This window comes from Lissotriton helveticus, chromosome 3_1 (assembly GCF_964261635.1).
Source record: "Lissotriton helveticus chromosome 3_1, aLisHel1.1, whole genome shotgun sequence".
Lineage (NCBI taxonomy): Eukaryota > Metazoa > Chordata > Amphibia > Caudata > Salamandridae > Lissotriton > Lissotriton helveticus.
The window spans coordinates 42,462,424-42,485,115 of NC_136061.1; the positions used below are offsets into that span (position 1 = coordinate 42,462,424).

The following is a 22,692-nucleotide window of genomic DNA, read 5'->3' on the forward strand; positions in this document are numbered from 1 at the left end:
TGCGCAGCACACCTGATAGGAGGACAGGTCTCTCTCCCCACGAGATCCTGATGGGGAGGGCCATAAGACTTCCTACAGTTCCAACTACTGCTCTATTGAATATTACAGATGATCTGATCTTGGATTATTGTAAAGGACTGTCTGACGCCATCCATTCTGTGTCCCTTCAGGTGCATGCGGCTGAAGTTCCAGCAGCGAGGAACCTGTGTCATGACCTGAACCCAGGGGACTGGGTTTTAGTTAAAAAGCACGTCCGGAAGAACTGCCTAGATGTTCGCTGGCGTGGGCCCTTTCAGGTAATCCTGATAACGAACACCGCGGTGAAGTGCGGGGGGCTGCCAAATTGGATCCATGCATCCCATACTCGAAGAGTTCCAGCACCTCTAGAAGGAACAGCTCCCATCCCAGACGAAAGCCCGGAAGTGGAAGAAGAGTCGCAAGAAGGGATTGAGGCAGCTGAGGGGGTGTCGGAAGAAGTTGGGAACGCATCGGATTCAGAAGAAGAGCGAAGGCAGGACGGCAGTGAGACAGAAGACGCAACCGAAGGAGAGAGCAGAAGTGAATACGACTCGGACTCAGATCCGTATCGGAGCGATCAAGAACCAAGTGGGAGGACAAGGAATAGGAGAATAAGGCTTGGAGCTGCCACTTGGCCAACAAGGAGAAGAAGGCTAAGTTTGAGGTCGGCCCAGGAAGAAACGCTTACTCCTATATCCGAAGACTCAGATCCAGAAGAAGATATCCAGGATCAAGCCGAGGAGGGTCTTAGAAGATCAAGTAGGGTGCGAGTGCCTAGCAGAAGATACTCTACTCCCGACTGGACCTACCTTGTTGCAGATGTCTGGGAGACACAGAACAGGGAGGATCAGGGAAGTGGAACTGATCAGAACTGACCCGATCATCACAGTGCAAATAAAGTTTCTACTGCCAGGAGCGGAGACCGAAAGGTTGCTGACACTCAACATCGTTCATCCTGCTCTCCTGAGTGGAATAAGAAAATTGATTTTAGAGACAGTTGAGTTTCCAGTTTGCTGTTCACGATATCCAATATTGGAGGGAACTCTTCTTCGTTTGGAAATGCTTGAGCGAGTAGTAGAAATGCTAGGAGCACTTATTGTTGTGGACTAATATCTTATTGCGAATGGCTTCAAGGGGGTGCAGATCTGGAAGGGTGAAGAAAGTGATCTTGATTAGAACGAACCCCTTTGTAATTGTGGATGTAGAACTGATAGTACCAGGAGTGGAAATTGAAAAAACGCTAACTCTCAATTTCGTCCGTCCACTTGTCTTGAGCGAAATAAGGAGAATAATCCTAGAAAAAGTTGACTTTCCATGGTGTGGTACGAACTGTCCAGAACCTGAGGGAATGATACTTCGGATGGACGTTTATGAAGAAGTAGTGTCACTCCTTGAGTCATATATAACTTCAGACGAAAATAAGACTTTTGAAAAGAAATTGTAAATTGTTGCAAGATAACCTAGTGCCGAGTGGAAGAAGAAAAAATGGTAGGGGTTTCCTTTTAGCGGATGGAGAAGGGCTAGGGTTGTCTATTTTACTGGACTTTGAATTGTTTTGCGGAAACAAATTGTCAAGCTTCCAAGTGTTCCAAGAAAGACATTGCAAGAGAGAAAGACTTTGTTTGAAAAGAAGAGGAAGTGAATGCTGGAAGATAGTCGAAAACTACACTGTTTGAGAACATGGAGGCTGGCAACCCGAACCGCAGGGCAAAATGTATAGCTGTTACATTTTTAGGAGTAGTGGTTTCTCTTATTATTTTAGTGGTAACTGTTTCATTCCTAGCGGGACACGAAGGGGATGGAACCACAGTTAAGGAGGATAAGGGAGTGTCAACACCGAGAACTACCATTATTAAGGAGAAGGGAAACATCAATGAGAAAGACAAAGCGTTGTTAGATGCAGAAGTAAAAAGGTTACACATGGATGAGTCACAGGGGAATTACAAGTCAAATGCTTATGCTAAATTGCTTTATGAATATGTTGATGCCATGGAAGTAAAGGATTGCTATGTCTGTATGCAATTACCAATTTCGGTGGAGGAGGGTATCAAATACCATCATCTCCCGTTGACATATGGAATAACGTGCAGTTTATTGTTAAGTATGTTTTATGGACGAGACGGATTTGAGTATTACTTCTCGAATTTCGACTCGACATTGCCAGAGGTTCTGAATTTCAAGCATTTGAACAAATGGGACTACTACAAAAGCGAAGACAGGTTACACAAATGGTTTATTCCATGGAGAACGTTAGATACTTCACATGCTCGAATAAACAATCTGACTTGTCAAATATCAGAAGTTGAGAAAAAGTTTATAGCACAGGTAGATACTAGATACAGGAAGCAGAAGGTATTGAAGGCATCAGGACAAGGAGAAACAGATTGGACCAAGGAGGAAAGGGCACAACAACGAAAAGGTAGTATTGGTCCAATTGCTTTGGATAAGGAGAAACGGGGGAAACTGTGCATTCACAGGAGTTACTCCTATTATGAAAACGTTTATGTAGGGCAAGTAAATTGTGAACATGCCTTTCAATTGGAGTATTACTCTAAGAACTTCATGAAAGGGATGCAAGCAATACCAAATGTATATTTTGTATGTGGAAAATATGCCTATGTGAAGTTACCAGATAATTGGTACGGATCATGCTATCTGGCTGTTGTCTTTCCTAAAATATATCATGTTGAGAATTTAGACATGCCTAAGAAAGAAATATCAACTAGATGGAAGCGAGGGCTGGGTGCAGCAGAAGTAGTTGGAGATGTAATAGGTGCTGCATTCCCTTTCTTAGGATTGATAATGAATGACATTAAGATCAGGAGGTTAGCTACAGTCGTAGATAGGCTATCTGCCAGTACTGCAAGATCCTTGATGCTGATAGAAGGGGAGATGCAATCGATTAGGGCAATGGTTCTTCAGAACCGACTTGCTTTAGATGTTCTGTTAGCAAAAGAGGGAGGAGTCTGTAGGGCCTTGAAGGTACAGGAATGCTGTACTTACATTCCAGACAATTCAAAGCCTCTAGAGAAGTATATACAAAACATCACTGCCATACACTACGAAATTGAGGACCTGGCAAAGGTAAATGTGTGGGAAAAAGTAGGCCATGGAATGGGTAAAGTTGGAAGTTGGTTTGCCAACTTAGGAAAGGGTATCGTTTGGTACATATTGAAACCCATCATCATAGTAATGATTTGTGTAATCACTTTGTGGGGATTGGTGCGTTTGTATCAATGGTATAGAGCAAATAGGTTACAGAGAGCTATGAAGAAACAGGAAGAAGAGTTGACAGCGATGCAGGACACTCAATATAAGAGTCTGAAAGCATTAGAGAGTATGAAAAGAAGTGGTACTGCCCTGTCTTCACTTTAAAGGTTCTACATTTTTAGTGTCATGGTGATGATGACCCCTGAAGGTCATCAAAGGGGGGACTGAGAGAGCACGAGTTTGAAAAAAATGTATAAGTACGCCATATTTACAAACACGTAGTTAGTTTAAACATGTTTTGCACACGAGTATTTTATATCCAGGAGTGAAATATACAGAGTGGTTTATATTCAGTAGTGAAACGTATAGAACGTTAAGTAGAGTAACCATAATTATAACGGTGTGAGATTAAATGTAGAAATGTTGGAGTATATGTGAAAACCTCATGTTCTCATGTTAAAAGAGTCATGTCCGAATTAAATGTAACTTTGGATTCCAGTATTTTGTGTAGGCCTTAGGGCAATTCACAGCAAACCTGAACGTGCTGCTAAAATAATGTGAGATAAAGTTGACATGGTTCTTTCAAAATGTACTATTGAACTTAGGGTTAAAAGTATATGCTTTATAGATGTGTTATTTTAGAAACGTATGCTAGTTAAGAATGTTTGCTGTTTAAATCAAGTTAACGTTTTAAGAGTGCAGGAACCTGCTGCATGTAAATCAAGTAGGCCAGAACAGATAATGTCATGTAGTTTAAATCGTCATGTGCTCGTTAGAGGAGAGGTCGTGAGGTGTCCAGTATGGAGCTCTGAGAGTGTTTTATGGCCTAAGATATGGTGAAGTCTGGAATTTGAGGCCCACTGCGGGACGAGCTGTATGCAGGTGCGAGGGTCCTAATCAGCTCGAATGAAAGGGACTTTGTTCAGTGGCGCCTTGCGCAGGCCTGTAGGAGTTTCCAGGAATTTCAGGGGGTATCAGCGCACGGAAGAAGGAGCCTGGGAACCAAGGTCAACTATAACGAGGGTCTTCAAGAGTACCATCATGGAGTTTTACCGCGCAAAGATGTACCACGTGAGGGGCGTCCCAAGGGGCGTTTCTATTGGAAATGTGACTTGGTATTAGGGAAAGAGACCCGGGAGGAGAGCAGAGCAGATGATTTTGGGAGCCTGAGGAAGCGGATGGGTAGGCAGATAGGCTGATCAGGAGAGACCCATTATCAGAGAAGAGACAAAGAGAAGTGCGTGATCTTCTTAGGAAGTCACCACGGCTGACACCTAGAGGGTAAAGATCTTGTTAAGTAGGGATGTCATTTAGTGTAGTGTAGGGACAGACTAACCTTAATTTTTCTTTCTGTAATGACTTTGAGGTTGCAACTTGTATTCATTTTGGCAACGCTCATGTTATTAGAAGTTGTACTTATTATTTTGTTCTTCAGACTCAGACTATTCAAAAAGTTCATGTTCATAGTGATACCGATTTACCTTCTTAATCTCATTTTGAGAAGCTTGTATCTTCAGTTATCTTTGACTTTATATTAAATCTCTAAAACTTAATTTTGGTCAGTGGTCATTTAGAGTGGTGTAAGTTCTTAAATTGATTGTTTACTGTGAGATTACCTTTTACTCAAGACAGGTACCAACGATTCAGTCGACAGGAAATGGGATTTGGTAAGATAATTAGTAACCAGTAATCCCGCGTTAGCAGTAGCATGCCTCAATAGATGAACAATAATAGGGTAGCATACCTCGGTATCCGAAAGAGCATAGGGTAGCATACCTCGGTATCCGAAAGAGCATAGGGTAGCATACCTCGGTATCCGAAAGAGTATAGGGTAGCATACCTTAGCATAGGAGGGAGCATAGGGTAGCATGCCTCAGTATATGAACAATAATAGGGTAGCATACCTCGGTATCTGAAAGAGCATAGGGTAGCATACCTCTCCATAGTAAAGTACTCTGTCATCTTGTAAAAGTGACCCACCTGCTCCAGGACCACTAGACCCCCACGTCTGCCTCCTCTGAGGCTCCCCCCGACACCTACCAAAACCTTCTGCTTATTTTAATGATAAGTGGCAAATTAGTGCCTAGTTCTTCAGTACTGGGCGAAGGGGGCTGGGATACGACTAATCACTGCCATTGGTGGTGGACATGAGTCCCAGGGCACACGGAGATGCGCTGGTTTGCAGAGAATCACACGGTTTGCTCGGGACAGCGCCAGGATTAAGTGCGTTTCTTTCCTCCCAGTGGCACACTTCCCTCTGCCCCTCACACTCCCGGCAGTGAATGGGCTCGTGTGAAGCCGGCACTGGAGATGCTCGGCGGAGGCTGGCACGGTCTGGGGCCGCTTGCTGCAATGCCCCCTCCCTCCTCCGTCCCCTGGCAAAAGAAATGAAGGGGAGTGCGAGCGGACCGGTCCTCCCCCGACGGGGACACGCCAATGGAAGGAGCGTGCGCCCTCCCCCTCTCCACCGGTCCAGAGCAGCCTGAGGAGGGCTCAGTGCGAGCCCTGCCGAGGAGAGAGGCACAGGGAGGCACCGGCGGCACAGGGAGAGAGGCACAGAGAGAGAGGCACAGGGCGGCACAGGGAGAGAGGCACAGGGCGGCACAGGGAGAGAGGCACAGGGTTCAGAGGCTGCACCGACCCTGCCTCCTCCATGACTCGGCTCCGCCGGCCGCTGTGCGCGCTCCCGTGAGCGCAGCATCCTTGCTGCGCACTCGAACAAGTGTGCGATCCCGGCGCGTCCTCGGCAGCCCTGTTCTCGGCGGCAGGCGCGCCCGGAGCCGCCTTCATTCCCGGGCTGGCATCGGAGCTGGAAGTTCTGCGCGGAGCCCGAGGGCGGCACAGACGGGACCCTCCATCACCCGGCGTCTTCTAGCAACTTGGAGGGAGTGACATATTGCTTTGGCCTCGAGGCGCTGTGTGATAGAGCTGGGGAGCCTCTGTGCTGGCAGCTGCCCTGGGTGGACCTCTGAGGGTCTCTGTTCCTCAGTCTTTGGGAGAGGAGGAGCCCCCTCCACCGTGCCGCCCCCAAACTGGAATCTCGATAACCCCACCCCAGCACCGGGCTCAGTGCGGGTTGCACCATCCTGGACTGGAGTGAACCTGGACTTACTCCTCGTGGCGTGCTTTGCTCCTCGTGGCGTGCTTTACTCCCTCGACAGCTGAGCTCGGGGGTCAGCGAGGCGCTGGAGGCACTCGAGGCGCTAGAGGCGCTGGATGTTGGCAGCGGTCCCGGGCAGCATCTGACTGGAGCATCCTTCGCCCGCGCCCCGTCCTTCTCACTCACTTTCTGCCTCCTCCGTACCCGGGCACCGGGAAACTTGTGCCAAAGCTGAGAGAGTCCGATCTGCGTCCTTTTCTCTGAATTTCGATCTTATCCTTTGATTTTCTTCCTTTTGGAGGACGGCGCTCGGGGGAGCCCTGCAGTCCACGCGCGCGGGGGGCGAGGTGTTCCCAACTCTGTCGTCGCACCGGGAGCACGAAGCCCCCTGGCGCAGGGAGCGGCGGCCCGGGCCGCCCCGGCCGCGCGACTACGGGCCCCCCGGCGCGCCCCCGCGAGGGCCCATGCCCATCGAGATTGTGTGCAAGATCAAGTTTGCCGAGGAAGAGGATGAAAAGCGGCGGCAGGAGGCGGAGGAGGAAGGGGAGAAGGAGAGCCTGATCGAGCAGGGGGGTCACCAGCACCCCCTGCGGGACCTGGCCGCCTTCGCCCGCACCAGCACCTTGCATGGGCTCTGCCACATCTTCCGCTCGGGCAGCGTGGGCATCAAGCAGACCCTCTGGGCACTCGCATTCCTATCGTCACTGGTGTTCTTCCTGTACCAGGCGGCCAAGTGCGCCCTGTTCTACCTGGAGCACCCGCATGTCACCGCCCTGGACGAGGAGGCCGCCCGGGAGATGGCCTTTCCGGCCGTCACCATCTGTAACATCAACCGCTTCCGGCACTCGGCACTTACGGATGCCGACATCTACCACCTGGCCAACATGACCGGGCTGCCGCCCAAAGACCGGGACGGCCACCGCGCCACCGACCTGGTCTACCCCGACCCGGATATGCAGGACATCGTCAACCGCACGGGCCACCAGCTGAGCGAGATGCTGAAGAGCTGCAACTTCAGTGGGGAGTCCTGCTCACCTCGAAACTTCACTGTGGTGAGTCAGTTTCACTTCGCTTTCGACATAATGGCTCATAATGATGGTGCGCACTTAGACACCTGGGCACCTGCTCTTCTCTTACTTGTGCTGTCATATGAATATGTCTTCGGTGATGGTTAGTGGGGCTCCTGCTCACCTCGAAGCTTCACAGTGCAAACTCCATCTCACTTCATGCTTACCATGACGGCTCATGATGGCTGGTGCGCACCGAGGCACCTGCTTCTTTTTTACTTGTCTTTTGCTGCCATTTGAGTATGTTTTCTGCGATGGTTAGTGGGGGCTTCTGCTCACCTCAAACTTCACAGTAGAAAGTTCATCTCACTTCATGCTCACCATAACGGCTCATGATGGCTGGTGCGCACCTGGGCACCTGCTCCTCTTGTACTTGTCTTCTGTTATCGTATGAGTATGTCTTCTATGATTAGTGGGGGCTCCTGCTAACCTTTAAACTTCACGGTGGAAAGTCCATCTCACTTCAAGCTTACCATGATGACTCATGATGGCTGGTGCGCACCTGGGCACCTGCTCCTCTTTTACTTGTCTTTTGCTGCCATTTGAGTATGTCTTCTGCAATGGTTAGTTGGGATTTCTGCTCACCTTAAACTTCACAGTGCAAAGTTCATCTCACTTCATGCTCACCATATCAGCTCATGATGGCTCGCGCACACCTGGGCACCTGCTCCTCTTTCACTTGTCTTCTGTTATCGTATGAGTATGTCTTCTATGATGATTAGTGGGGGCTCCTGCTCACCTCAAACTTCACAGTGCAAAGTCCATCTAATTTCATGCTTACCATGACGGCTCATGATGCTGGTGCGCACCTAGACACCTGCTCCTCTTGTACTTGTCTTGTGTTACCAGATGAGTATGTCTTCTATGATGATTAGTGGGGGCTCCTGTTCACCTCAAACTTCATGGTGGAAAGTCCATCCCACTTCAAGCTTACCATGATGACTCATGATGGCTGGTGCGCCCCTGGGCACCTGCTACTCTTTTAATTGTCTTCTGCTGCCAAATGAGTTTGTCTTCCTTATTGAATCAATCCCTCTCATGGATATGAAGTCGTTAAAAATTAATTTCGACCATCTGAAATCCGGTTCCCCAAGTGACATTGTACCCCCCATCACTCTCAATCAGGTCTTTGACTCTGCCGCTCCTGTTATTCTGGAGCTCGTTAATTTCTCCTTTTCCTCTGTGATTGTTCCCCCTGAATGGAAACGGGCCATGGTCAGAGCCCTTTTGAAGAAACCTACCCTTGACCCTGAAGTCTTTGCTAACTAATGTCCAATTTCGCTCCTGACAGGGATTGCCAAAATAAGTGAAAGTACGTCAACTCTGTCCTCGCCTCATTTCTGGAGTAGATGAATGTCTACACCCCTCCCAAACGGGTTTTAGACCCCAACAATGCACGGAGACGGCCTTATTAGCAGTGGTTGAAGAATCAAGGAAAATTCTGGATGTCGGAGGGTCCGCGGCCATTGTATTGCTCGACCTCAGCGCGGCCTTCGACGCGGTCAATCATCAATTACTGATAGTGAGACTTAGAGACAGTGGGGTTACAGTAATTTTACTCCAATAGCTTGAAGCTTTCCTGGCAGATAGGTCATTCCAGGTCTTTGAAGACAATTTCGTCTCCGAAAGGATGCCTTTGCAGTGTGGGGTGCCTCAGGGACCCTCCCTGAGCCCCACGCTCTTTAATGTTTATTTGTGTCCTTTGGGTGATGTGGTCAAGCCCTTTGGGGTCTGGATCATCACGTACGCTGATGACACTCAGCTAATTCTGTCCCTCAATCTTTTGACAAGACTAAGATCACTCTGGCCAATTGTTTGGAAAGGGTCTCAACATGGATGGACGGCTCATTCATAAAGCTGAATGCAGCTAAAACCGAACTGATGTTTTTGGGTAAGACCACTAACCTCGATACCAGTGCACTCCGGCCAAAATGCCCGGGTGTTATGCCACCACACAAAGATCAGATAAAAAGCTTCTGGGTATGGCTGGACCACAACCTGAACTTTAGGGAACAGGCGCGTAGGGTGGCAGGTGCCTGTTATGGTATCCTGAACATGATTAGGAAGATCCTAACTCTTTTGCCCGTTAATACTGGGAAAGTGCTCGTACACACCATGACCCTCTCGAGGCTTGACCACGCCAATGTGCACTGTCTGGGCTCCCCTTGCTCTACCATTAAAAAACTGCAAACGGTTCAGAATTGTGTCGCACGACTTCTCACGCAGGCTCATAATCGGGAATCCGCTTTGCCACCCATTATCTCTCCGCACTGGCTGCCAGGGGCCGAAAGAATCCAATTTAAGGCCATGTGCATCGCCCGTAAGTCGCTTTCGGCCAAGGCACTGATGATTCTCCGAACCATCATCTCCCCTTACCTCCCAAAAGATCACTGCGCTCTGAGAAGAAACATCTTGCAATCGTTCCCAGAATAAATGGAGTCTGTAGTGGTGGCCGTCTCTTCTCCGTCATCGCGGCGGAATGCCGGAATCAGCTTCCAGATCATATTCGGCTCGAGGCCAACGACCTCTCATTCCGCAAACTTCTGAAGACTCTGCTGTTCCCTCGAATCTCCCGACACACCTCGGTTTAGGGCTGTGTCTGTAGCGCTGGGAGGCCTTTGGCAGCCATGCACTCTATAAGTGTATACTCACTCACTCACTCACTCACTCACTCACTCTTCTGCGAATGTTAGCTGGGATTCCTGCTCGCCTCAAACTTCACAGGGGAAACTCCATCTCACCTCATGCTCACCACGACGGCTCATGATGGCTGGTGCGCACCTGGGCACCTGCTCCTCTCTCTCTTGTCTTGTGTTGCCTTATGAGTATGTCTTCAGGGATGGTCAGTGGGGGGCTTGGTCCATAAATGCAGTCTTAAGACTTTCAGGCGGGCTCTTTTATATCGAGTGTGTCTTGCAGCGCTGTGTTATGCTATGTTATTGCTTCCTCGTGGCGCACGTGCTCACCGGGGCATGGAGAGCGAGGGGTGTCCCCGGATGCACGTCCACCTGCTCAACAGTAGGGGCAGACTGGAGCCGGGCAGTGCAGGGCTCCCCCAATGACCTCTGACCTTTCTGGAGCAGACCTGTGGTTCGGTCTTCCTGTGCGCCCTCCCCATAGCTCACTTTGGGGTGATGCAACTCTGGTTCCGGGGGGTGAGAAGGACGACCCTATTCATGGCTGGTACTGAGGTCTGTTGGGCAGAGGGTGGCTGGCACCCCACACTTGAATTGTCTTAGCACGCTCTGTCATTGGTGTTTTCGGTTGGTCTTTACTCAGCGGGGGTGAATGGTTGTGTCTGCAGTGATTATCTGTTCCCTTGTGGATTCATTTATCTGCCATTGTAGCTGCATCAATGCTTGTTATAGCGCCCAGAACCCATGTGCGCTACAAAGGAAGTCACCGTTTCCAGAAACAGCAGAAGGCGCACGTGGCCAGGGCTTCCGGTGTTTAACACTATAGGTGGGGTGGCGCTGTTTCCAGATGGCTGCTGAGCTGCAGAATGAAGCACCTTGAAATGTTGCGAGCGCCACAAAGCACTATATGTCGTACGCATCAAAAAGGAAGGGATTGAATGAATCTTGTTTTCCAGAGGGTCACCTCGAATTGGCTGTTGGAGGGCCAGGGGCTCAATGACTTTTGAAATCAGAGGCTCTGAACGGGATGTTCTTTGCCTCTGTAAAGCGCCTAGAAATGTAACGCCGCGTGGGAAATGAGCGATGTGGAATATGGAAAGGCATTCACATATAGGATTAGCGCCTAGAAATGCAGCGCCGCGTGGGAAATGAGGGTTGTGGAGTATTGAAAGCCACTCACATATAGGAATAGCGCCTAGAAATGTAACGCCGCGTGGGAAATGAGCGATGTGGAATATGGAAAGCCACTCACATATAGGAATAGCGCCTAGAAATGTAACACCGCGTGGGAAATGAGGGATGTGGAATATGGAAAGTGATTCACATATAGGAATAGCGCCTAGAAATGTAACACCGCGTGGGAAATGAGGGATGTGGAATATGGAAAGCCATTCACATATAGGAATAGCGCCTAGAAATGTAACACCGCGTGGGAAATGTGGGGTGTGGAATATGGAAAGCCATTCACATATAGGAATGTACAGAGGGTCACATTTTCGTGCAAGGCAGCTCCACCAGCTAGAAGTCCTAGGGTCAAACTAGATGTTGGAAGTAAAGAGCCTGGAGGTCACAGTACAAGAGAAGAGGTCACGAATCACGATATGAGACTGGACATGGCAGATACAGGGCTAAGAGTTCACGATATGAGACTGGCTAAGGGCGGCTCAGAGCGAAGAGATCACGATATGAGACTGGGCAAGGGATGTTCAGGACTAAAAGGTCACGATATGAGACTGGACATGGCAGATACAGGGCTAAGAGTTCACGATATGAGACTGGCTAAAGCCGGCTCAGAGCGAAGAGATCACGATATGAGACTGGGCAAGGGATGTTCAGGACTAAAAGGTCACGATATGAAACTGGACATGGCAGATACAGGGCTAGGAGTTCACGATAGGAAACTGGCGACAGGAGACTCCGTGCGAAGAGGTCACAATATGAGACTGGACATGGAAGATACAGGGCTAAGAGGTCTCGATATGAGACAGGGCTGTTCAGGACTGAGAGATCACGATATGAGACTTGGCAAGGGATGTTCAGGACTGAGAGATCACGATATGAGACTTGGCAAGGGATGTTCAGGACTGAGAGATCACGATATGAGACTTGGCAAGGGATGTTCAGGACTGAGAGATCACAATATGAGACTGGGCAAGGGATGTTCAGGACTGAGAGATCACGATATGAGACTTGGCAAGGGATGTTCAGGACTGAGAGATCACGATATGAGACTTGGCAAGGGATGTTCAGGACTGAGAGATCACGATATGAGACTTGGCAAGGGATGTTCAGGACTGAGAGATCACGATATGAGACTGGGCAAGGGATGTTCAGGACTGAGAGATCACGATATGAGACTTGGCAAGGGATGTTCAGGACTGAGAGATCACGATATGAGACTTGGCAAGGGATGTTCAGGACTGAGAGATCACGATATGAGACTTGGCAAGGGATGTTCAGGACTGAGAGATCACAATATGAGACTGGGCAAGGGATGTTCAGGACTGAGAGATCACGATATGAGACTTGGCAAGGGATGTTCAGGACTGAGAGATCACAATATGAGACTGGGCAAGGGATGTTCAGGACTGAGAGATCACGATATGAGACTGGGCAAGGGATCTTCAGGACTGAGAGATCACGATATGAGACTGGGCAAGGGATGTTCAGGACTGAGAGATCACGATATGAGACTGGGCAAGGGATGTTCAGGACTGAGAGATCACGATATGAGACTGGGCAAGGGATGTTCAGGACTGAGAGATCACGATATGAGACTGGGCAAGGGATGTTCAGGACTGAGAGATCACGATATGAGACTGGGCAAGGGATGTTCAGGACTGAGAGATAACGATATGAGACTGGGCAAGGGATGTTCAGGACTGAGAGATCACGATATGAGACTTGGCAAGGGATGTTCAGTACTGAGAGATCACGATATGAGACTGGGCAAGGGATGTTCAGGACTGAGAGATCACGATATGAGACTTGGGAAGAGATGTTCAGGACTGAGAGATCACGATATGAGACTGGGGAAGGGATGTTCAGGACTGAGAGATCACGATATGAGACTGGGCAAGGGATGTTCAGGACTGAGAGATCACGATATGAGACTGGGCAAGGGATGTTCAGGACTATGAGATCACGATATGAGACTGGGCAAGAGATGTTCAGGGCTGAGAGATCACGATATGAGACTGGGCAAGGGATGTTCAGGACTGAGAGATCACGATATGAGACTTGGCAAGGGATGCTCAGGACTGAGAGATCACGATATGAGACTGGGCAAGGGATGTTCAGGGCTGAGAGATCACGATATGAGACTTGGCAAGGGATGCTCAGGACTGAGAGATCACGATATGAGACTTGGCAAGGGATGTTCAGGACTGAGAGATCACGATATGAGACTGGCAAGGGATGTTCAGGACTATGAGATCACGATATGAGACTGGGCAAGGGATGTTCAGGACTGAGAGGTCACGATATGAGACTGGGCAAGGGATGTTCAGGACTATGAGATCACGATATGAGACTGGGCAAGGGATGTTCAGGACTGAGAGATCACGATATGAGACTAGGGAAGGGATGTTCAGGACTGAGAGATCACAATATGAGACTGGGGAAGGGATGTTCAGGACTGAGAGATCACGATATGAGACTTGGCAAGGGATGTTCAGGACTGAGAGGTCACGATATGAGACTGGGCAAGGGATGTTCAGGACTGAGAGATAACGATATGAGACTGGGCAAGGGATGTTCAGGACTGAGAGGTCACGATATGTGACTGGGCAAGGGATGTTCAGGACTGAGAGATCACGATATGAGACTGGGCAAGGGATGTTCAGGACTGAGAGGTCACGATATGAGACTGGGCAAGGGATGTTCAGGACTGAGAGATCACGATATGAGACTGGGCAAGGGATGTTCAGGACTGAGAGGTCACGATATGTGACTGGGCAAGGGATGTTCAGGACTGAGAGATCACGATATGAGACTGGGCAAGGGATGTTCAGGGCTGAGAGATCACGATATGAGACTTGGCAAGGGATGTTCAGGACTGAGAGATCACGATATGAGACTTGGCAAGGGATGTTCAGGACTGAGAGATCACGATATGAGACTGGGCAAGGGATGTTCAGGACTATTAGATCACGATATGAGACTGGGCAAGGGATGTTCAGGACTGAGAGGTCACGATATGAGACTGGGCAAGGGATGTTCAGGACTATGAGATCACGATATGAGACTGGGCAAGGGATGTTCAGGACTGAGAGATCACAATATGAGACTTGGGAAGGGATGTTCAGGACTGAGAGATCACGATATGAGACTGGGGAAGGGATGTTCAGGACTGAGAGATCACGATATGAGACTTGGCAAGGGATGTTCAGGACTGAGAGGTCACGATATGTGACTGGGCAAGGGATGTTCAGGACTGAGAGATCACGATATGAGACTGGGCAAGGGATGTTCAGGACTGAGAGGTCACGATATGAGACTGGGCAAGGGATGTTCAGGACTGAGAGATCACGATATGAGACTGGGCAAGGGATGTTCAGGACTGAGAGATCACGATATGAGACTGGGCAAGGGATATGAGACTGGGCAAGGGATGTTCAGGACTGAGAGATCACGATATGAGACTGGGCAAGGGATGTTCAGGACTGAGAGATCACGATATGAGACTGGGCAAGGGATGTTCAGGACTGAGAGGTCACGATATGTGACTGGGCAAGGGATGTTCAGGACTGAGAGATCACGATATGAGACTGGGCAAGGGATGTTCAGGACTGAGAGGTCACGATATGAGACTGGGCAAGGGATGTTCAGGACTGAGAGATCACGATATGAGACTGGGCAAGGGATGTTCAGGACTGAGAGATCACGATATGAGACTGGGCAAGGGATGTTCAGGACTGAGAGATCACGATATGAGACTGGGCAAAGGATGTTCAGGACTGAGAGATCACGATATGAGACTGGGCAAGGGATGTTCAGGACTGAGAGATCACGATATGAGACTGGGCAAGGGATGTTCAGGACTGAGAGATCACGATATGAGACTGGGCAAGGGATGTTCAGGACTGAGATATCACGATATGAGACTGGGCAAGGGATGTTCAGGACTGAGAGGTCACGATATGAGACTGGGCAAGGGATGTTCAGGACTGAGAGGTCACGATATGTGACTGGGCAAGGGATGTTCAGGACTGAGAGATCACGATATGAGACTGGGCAAGGGATGTTCAGGACTGAGAGGTCACGATATGAGACTGGGCAAGGGATGTTCAGGACTGAGAGATCACGATATGAGACTGGGCAAGGGATGTTCAGGACTGAGAGATCACGATATGAGACTTGGCAAGGGATGTTCAGGACTGAGAGATCACGATATGAGACTGGGCAAGGGATGTTCAGGACTATGAGATCACGATATGAGACTGGGCAAGGGATGTTCAGGACTGAGAGATCACGATATGAGACTGGGCAAGGGATGTTCAGGACTGAGATATCACGATATGAGATTGGGCAAGGGATGTTCAGGACTGAGAGATCACGATATGAGACTGGGCAAGGGATGTTCAGGACTGAGAGGTCACGATATGTGACTGGGCAAGGGATGTTCAGGACTGAGAGATCACGATATGAGACTGGGCAAGGGATGTTCAGGACTGAGAGGTCACGATATGAGACTGGGCAAGGGATGTTCAGGACTGAGAGATCACGATATGAGACTGGGCAAGGGATGTTCAGGACTGAGAGATCACGATATGAGACTGGGCAAGGGATGTTCAGGACTGAGAGATCACGATATGAGACTGGGAAAAGGATGTTCAGGACTGAGAGATCACAATATGAGACTGGGCAAGGGATGTTCAGGACTGAGAGATCACGATATGAGACTGGGCAAGGGATGTTCAGGACTGAGAGATCACGATATGAGACTGGGCAAGGGATGTTCAGGACTGAGATATCACGATATGTGACTGGGCAAGGGATGTTCAGGACTGAGAGATCATGATATGAGACTGGGCAAGGGATGTTCAGGACTGAGAGGTCACGATATGTGACTGGGCAAGGGATGTTCAGGACTGAGAGATCACGATATGAGACTGGGCAAGGGATGTTCAGCACTGAGAGGTCACGATATGAGACTGGGCAAGGGATGTTCAGGACTGAGAGATCACGATATGAGACTGGGCAAGGGATGTTCAGGACTGAGAGATCACGATATGAGACTTGGCAAGGGATGTTCAGGGCTGAGAGATCACGATATGAGACTGGGCAAGGGATGTTCAGGACTATGAGATCACGATATGAGACTGGGCAAGGATGTTCAGGACTGAGAGATCACAATATGAGACTAAGTAAGGGAGGCTGAGGACCAAGAAGGCACATGAGACTCTACAATAGATACTCAAGATAAGCAATTCACAATATGAAAGTGAGTAAAGGAAACTCAGTACCAAGAGGTCATTGGATGAAGCTGGACAAGGGAGGCTCAGGACTGAGAGGCCACGATATGAGACTGGGTGAGGCATAGGGGTGGGCGAAGAATTCTGCTCCGGCGGTGGAGTTTGCGGAGTTGTGCCCACCCCGCACTTTGTGCAGAGTTCTGAAAAACTCCGCAAAGCGACGCAGAGTGGAGTTTTTTCTCTCATGCAGCTCGCCAACAAATTGTGCGCATACCCCCTCCCGGAGAGATTTCTGAATACGGTGGCCGTGGCAGGTTGTTGCTGCTCGTGTTGAGAAAGCTGACGCTCGTGTTGAGAAAGCTGACGCTAGAGTAGAAAATCTACTCAAGTGTCAGAACGAAGCGACGCCCTCTTGCGCGATGCGTAGTCCCTTCTGCAGTGATTTTACAATACGGAAGAAATGTTTGCGGACCTCTGCGTGGTGTGGTAGAGTTTTTTCAGCACTTCGTAGGGATCCGCGTAGCACGACTCCACGTACTCTGCCCAGGCCTAGTAAGGGCGACTCGAGGTCAAGAAGTCACAGTATGAGACTGGCTGAGGAAGGCTCATGATTCTGGGATAAGGGAAACTCGTGATCGGTAGTAACGTGAGGCAGGAGTAAATCTGAGGCGTCTCAAGAGTGGACAAAGGGCCAGATGCATCAAAGGGTTTTGCCCATTCTGTGTCTTTGGGAAAATGTGATCATGCATGTGGCCCAAAGTGACTTGCAGTTTAATTGAAGCCGCATCTTTGTGTATTCTCTAGAGCTCGCGACGCCCTTCCAAATTCTGGAGGGAGGGGGAATTATTGTTCATTAAATAACGCTGACATAGTGCCTCACGAGCCGCTTTTATCACCTGTGTTAGGCACGTGGCCGAGGGTGCGTGGCCCTCGGGCTCTGTGTGCGTTAAAGTACTTGTGAGAAAGAATGTCACTTATGCCGTGTGTGCACAGAGAATGCGTCACTCTAGTGCGGGGCCGGCGACACTCTCTGAGCCGTGTGAGCACTGCCAGTGATTAAGTGCTTTGCACAACTGTTGTATCACTTCTGTCGCTTTGTGTGTACAGAATGCATCATTCTAACGTGTGACAATAAAGCGAAAGAAATTTATTCTGCCACTATTAAGAGGATGCAATTTTGAACAGGCCAGACCAGCCCTGGTTTATTTGCAAATGTTAGGATCTGCTGTGATATGTTTTGGGGTGGCGAGCTACATCACAGGGGCTGTGAGATGTCGCAAGAAAATGTTGCTACCATAATCACCCCCCTTTGCATTCCTTGCACGTAGTTTACTAGATAGTTTTTATATAATTGTATGTGATACATTTTAGGATTCTTGAATTTTAAAAATGATTAACTCTCCGTTAGGTGACAAACTTTTTTATTGTATATATGCATTCACCAATTTATATTGTAATATATTTTGTTGCGTAATTAGGACCCAGTGATGTGATTAATTGTGAAAAGGAATTTATTGTGTATGCTTTGATGGTTTTAAAATTTTTTAACCGAATAAAGCGCAATCTTGACTCTTGCATCATTCTAATGGGGGTCGGCTCCAGTCTCTGGGCCGTGTCAACACTACATGTGATAAAGCGCTTTGCACAACTGCCTGAAAAGCAAGCTCGCGTGCAAAGGTAGGGTGGCCGCTACCACAACTTCAAACTCCAATCAGCAGCAACGTTGTTTGTCCAAAATCACTCCCTGCGTCTGGTGTATGAGCTGAGACCCAACCCTCTCCCCCAGAACAAGGAATAAACTTGTGGAGGTGTAGGGGGATAGGGGGCGTCAAAGGGGGGCGTTCCGTGTCTGTGCGGTACACTTGGCCTCCTCGTGCGGTAAACCTGAGCGCCGGAATGTAATATTATCGGCCTTGAACGGATGAAACGCTGAGTAGGCTGCGCAGGACATGCACCTGTGAGGGTGATACCCAGCTCCCCGGAAGGGCTGCATTACCCCACGACGTCATATGTTCCATGCAGTGCAGGAACTGGGAAACAGCAGACCCCAGGAGCCCAACCATTGGGGGTCAGGGTGTGGGGCTGAAAGGGGGCGGAGTCACGAGGCGGCGTCATGAAAAGCAGAGTCTCACAGTCCACGTTTACTATTTTTTTTTAAATAATTGGCGTCACGAAGAAACATGAGAGTAAATTATGCATATTTAATTGGCCACAAAGAGGCTGCATTTTAAACTCTCCTGGGCCTGAGGTCCCGGCTGCGGAGATTTCTGGAGTGCGCAGCAATTTGATAATAACAGTAAAAAATCTGTGGTCATTAATGTCCTTGCTGGAGGGATCTCTGTATTGCTTAGTCAGAGTTTTGACTTATAAAGTAGTGTAGCAGGTGAATGTGCCTGCTGCAAAGCAAGAAGTGTAAGATGCAGATCACAGATTTGATGTTATCTACATAGGTAGGCGGGTCACTGATCTTGACACTGGCCCTCTGGTTACTTCCGGTTCATACGTTGCAGTGCTTCTAAGATAGCTCAGTGAGCTACGAACCAGCATCAACGAGCTGCATGAAAATTGTAAAGCATGGGTTTAAAACCATATTGTTTATCTTAATCTGTCATTAATCACAGGCTGCTAAAAGGCGCTCCTTTGGTAGTAATAAAGACTCATCCTTACCACTGTGTTAAGTTGTAAATCTCACTTTGTGTTGCTCACGAACTTGCACTCTTAACTTATAATGCCTGCGCGTAGGAGTTGCATGTCCTCCTGGCTTGTAGGCAATATATGGTGTAACCCCCATTGGCTCATGTAACATGTTGTGTACATTGATTTACCCATGTGTATGATATATTGTCTTTGTAAAATGTATGCGTGGTGTAAACCGCTCTGACACCCGACATTGGGATGCGTAGCGCCTTGACATATTAAGTAAGAATGAGCAAGTGTCGTTGAAATCATACTCCGGGTCATTACTCATACATGTAGATGCATCTCACATACCTGCTGTACATGCACATCTCTTATGTACATGGGTTGAAGAAAGTCACAGCCTTTTTACTAACCATAGTTTGTCTTAAGTACTTGACATGATAACACGTAGCGCGGCTTTCTTTTCTTTCATTAACAGATGTAGCTCCCATGCAGGATGATACGCGAATAAAAAGAGGGCTGATGGCCCTTTAAATCAGGCCTCTGGTTTGGGCCCAGTTGTAAAACAATGTCCCTTCACCGCCTTCAAGTTGCTGCTCTGAACAGAAAACTGACAGGAGCAGAGGCTGCTGGGTGTGTCCTTGTGCTGAAAAATATCCCCATGGTGAATTCAGCATATTTCTCTGTCGCCAGCAGAGGTCTCGCACAATAACAGGTGCCAGAACTGGGCTCGACAGGACACCCCCTTCCCCACAGGGCTTTAAGTGGTCTGAGCACCGGCAGTTTTTTTTAAGGGGGGCTCAAAACGGGTCTCTATCGGGCTCTGTTTTGTGCCCTGGCACAGGTGGTCTGTTTTTTTCCGGACTGCAGTGACAGCAGTTCTCTGTCACTGCAGTCCGGAAAAAAGTGTCAGGGGGTAAAACAGCCCGAGCGACCCGTTTCGGGGCAGCAGGCGCCTCCATGTGCGCTGCCCACTCTGCTCACTTCTCACTAGTGGAGAAGTTACGGCATGATGTCATGCCAGGTGAGCGCTGTGGGAGAAGGGAAATCCTTTAAAGAGTCATTTTCTTTCTGGATTTCCCTTCTCTTTCTAAAACACAAGAGCAGCAACATTGTGGTTGTGTCACCAGGGCTTTAATTGGATGCTTTGTCAATATTATATGTAACAAGCCATAGATGCAGCTTATTTATCTTATGCAACTAATAACCATTGACAAAGCCAATAGTCCTGGTTTGTTGTAGGTATGATGTTACATGTTGTATCACATACCTGGATGCAATGGCAGAAACAGCAAAATACAAGTCGGGCGGCACACTATGCTAAACACAGGTTTTTAGCGTAAGTGTTTTAAAGCCACGCCCCAAATTACACTGGCCACGCCCCTTAGAGAGACCCCCCAGTTTTTTCATCCCACTTAAAGCCCTGGTTCCCCCCATTTCCTGCACTAGTGCCATGTCATAAGTTGGGGTCTCGCCTGATTTGCAGTGCGGGTCGCCTAATGCTCGCCACACCCGGGCAGTCCGCTGTCTCGAGCCCAGCAGAGACGGCAGTAGCCTGATGAGACGTCACCAGCAGTCCGCGGGGGTGAGGCTGGAACTCACCGTGTGCTCACCGTGTGACCTCCGGCGCCCGGCTGCACGTGCTGCCCGGCGCTTACCGAAGCGTTTTGGGGCGTGCCCCTCGCGGTGCGACCCCCGTGAGGGCCACACTCCCCAGGTTTAGGAGCGCCGTGCGTCCGTACACATACAGATACGGGTCACATTTCCATATGGTGATTAAAGATCGAACAGCCATGTTTTCAGAAGTGTCTTGAAGGAGATGGGGTCTGAGCAGGAGCGAATGGGCCAGGGTGGCCGATGCCAGGGTCTTGGAGGGTGGCCGATGCCAGGGTCTGGGAGGGTGGCTGATGCCAGGGTCTGGGAGGATGGCTGGTGCCAGGGTCTGGGAGGGTGGCTGATGCCAGGGTCTGGGAGGGTGGCTGATGCCAGGGTCTGGGAGGATGGCTGGTGCCAGGGTCTGGGAGGGTGGCTGATGCCAGGGTCTGGGAGGGTGGCTGGTGCCAGGGTCTGAGAGGGTGGCTGATGCCAGGGTCTGGGACTGGAGGGTGGCTGGTGTCAGTGTCTGGGAGGGTGGCTGATGCCAGGGTCTGGGAGGGTGGCTGATGCCAGGGTCTGGGAGGGTGGCTGGGAGGGTTGCTGATGCCAGGGTCTGGGAGGGTGGCTGATGCCAGGGTCTGGGAGGGTGGCCGGTGTCAGTGTCTGGGAGGGTGGCTGATGCCAGGGTCTGGGAGGGTGGCTGATGCCAGGGTCTGGGAGGGTGGCTGATGCCAGGGTCTGGGAGGGTGGCTGGTGCCAGGGTCTGGGAGGGTGGCTGATGCCAGGGTCTGAGAGGGTGGCTGATGCCAGGGTCTGGGACTGGAGGGTGGCTGGTGTCAGTGTCTGGGAGGGTGGCTGATGCCAGGGTCTGGGAGGGTGGCTGATGCCAGGGTCTGGGAGGGTGGCTGGGAGGGTGGCTGATGCCAGGGTCTGGGAGGGTGGCTGATGCCAGGGTCTGGGAGGGTGGCTGATGCCAGGGTCTGGGAGGGTGGCTGGTGTCAGGGTCTGGGAGGGTGGCTGATGCCAGGGTCTGGGAGGGTGGCTGATGCCAGGGTCTGGGAGGATGGCTGATGCCAGGGTCTGGGAGGGTGGCTGATGCCAGGGTCTGGGAGGGTGGCTGATGCCAGGGTCTGGGAGCCAGGAGAGAGAAGGAGCGGCCGCCACATCTGGCTGCACGGATCCGTATGGGGCACAGCAGTCATAGCTCACTGGACCGAGCCGGCGTACCGGATATAAGGCTACAGTTTATTTTTAAGATTGCGTGGTCCCCTCCCGTGCAGTGATTTAAAGACCAAACACATACGTTTGAAGAGCGCACACTTTTTTATTGGAAACCAATGAATGGAGTGATAAAGGTTTATATGGGATCGCGGAGGAAGATTACAGACGGGGCGCGCTGCTGTATTCTGTCCCACCTGAAGTATAGAAAAGGCCTTCACCGTGACTATAAAGTCTCTAACATATTTCCATGTCAGTAATATAAGCGCTATTAACATTTCACATTTTGCTTCAGATTGCTTGCATAAGAGATTTACTTCTTTCCCGATGTTGCGTTTCTACAGCATTTCTCATGGAACATGTGACTTTAGTATAGTGCATACATGAAGTCGTCTTTAGGGGTGTGAGTGTGCTGAGGTTGCACGTGGGTGTTATATGATGGAGCGGTATTGAATGCTCTGAAACGAGGCTGAAGGCAGTGCAAGGTTCTCACATTAACTGTCAGCGGGTCATAAGGTGCACATCCAGTCTTTGGCCTCTCTGCAGGGCATACGGTGTGTACATGGACATCCAGTCCTTGGCCTCTCTGCAGGGCATAAGGTGTGTACATGCACATCCAGTCTTTAGTATCTCTGCATGTCATAAGGGTGCAGACTACGTGCACATCCAGTCCTTGGCCTCTCTGTGGGTCATAAGGTGTGCAGAGTAGACTACATGCACATCCAGTCCTTTGAGTCTCTGCATGTCATAAGGGTGCAGACTACGTGCACATCCAGTCCTTGGCCTCTCTG

The 22,692-nt window shown here is 49.7% G+C and overlaps 1 protein-coding gene across 1 annotated transcript in view; it reads left to right on the forward strand.

Annotated features, from left to right (window-relative positions):
* The first annotated feature begins 5,913 nt into the window (after positions 1-5,913).
* Positions 5,914-22,692, forward strand: part of ASIC4 (acid sensing ion channel subunit family member 4) — a 1,267,902-nt gene continuing 1,251,123 nt past the window's right edge. The window contains exon 1 of the mRNA XM_078683499.1: positions 5,914-7,380. Within this exon, the coding sequence (XP_078539625.1) occupies positions 6,793-7,380 (588 nt within the window). The 5' untranslated portion in view covers positions 5,914-6,792. The remainder of the gene's footprint in view (positions 7,381-22,692) is intronic.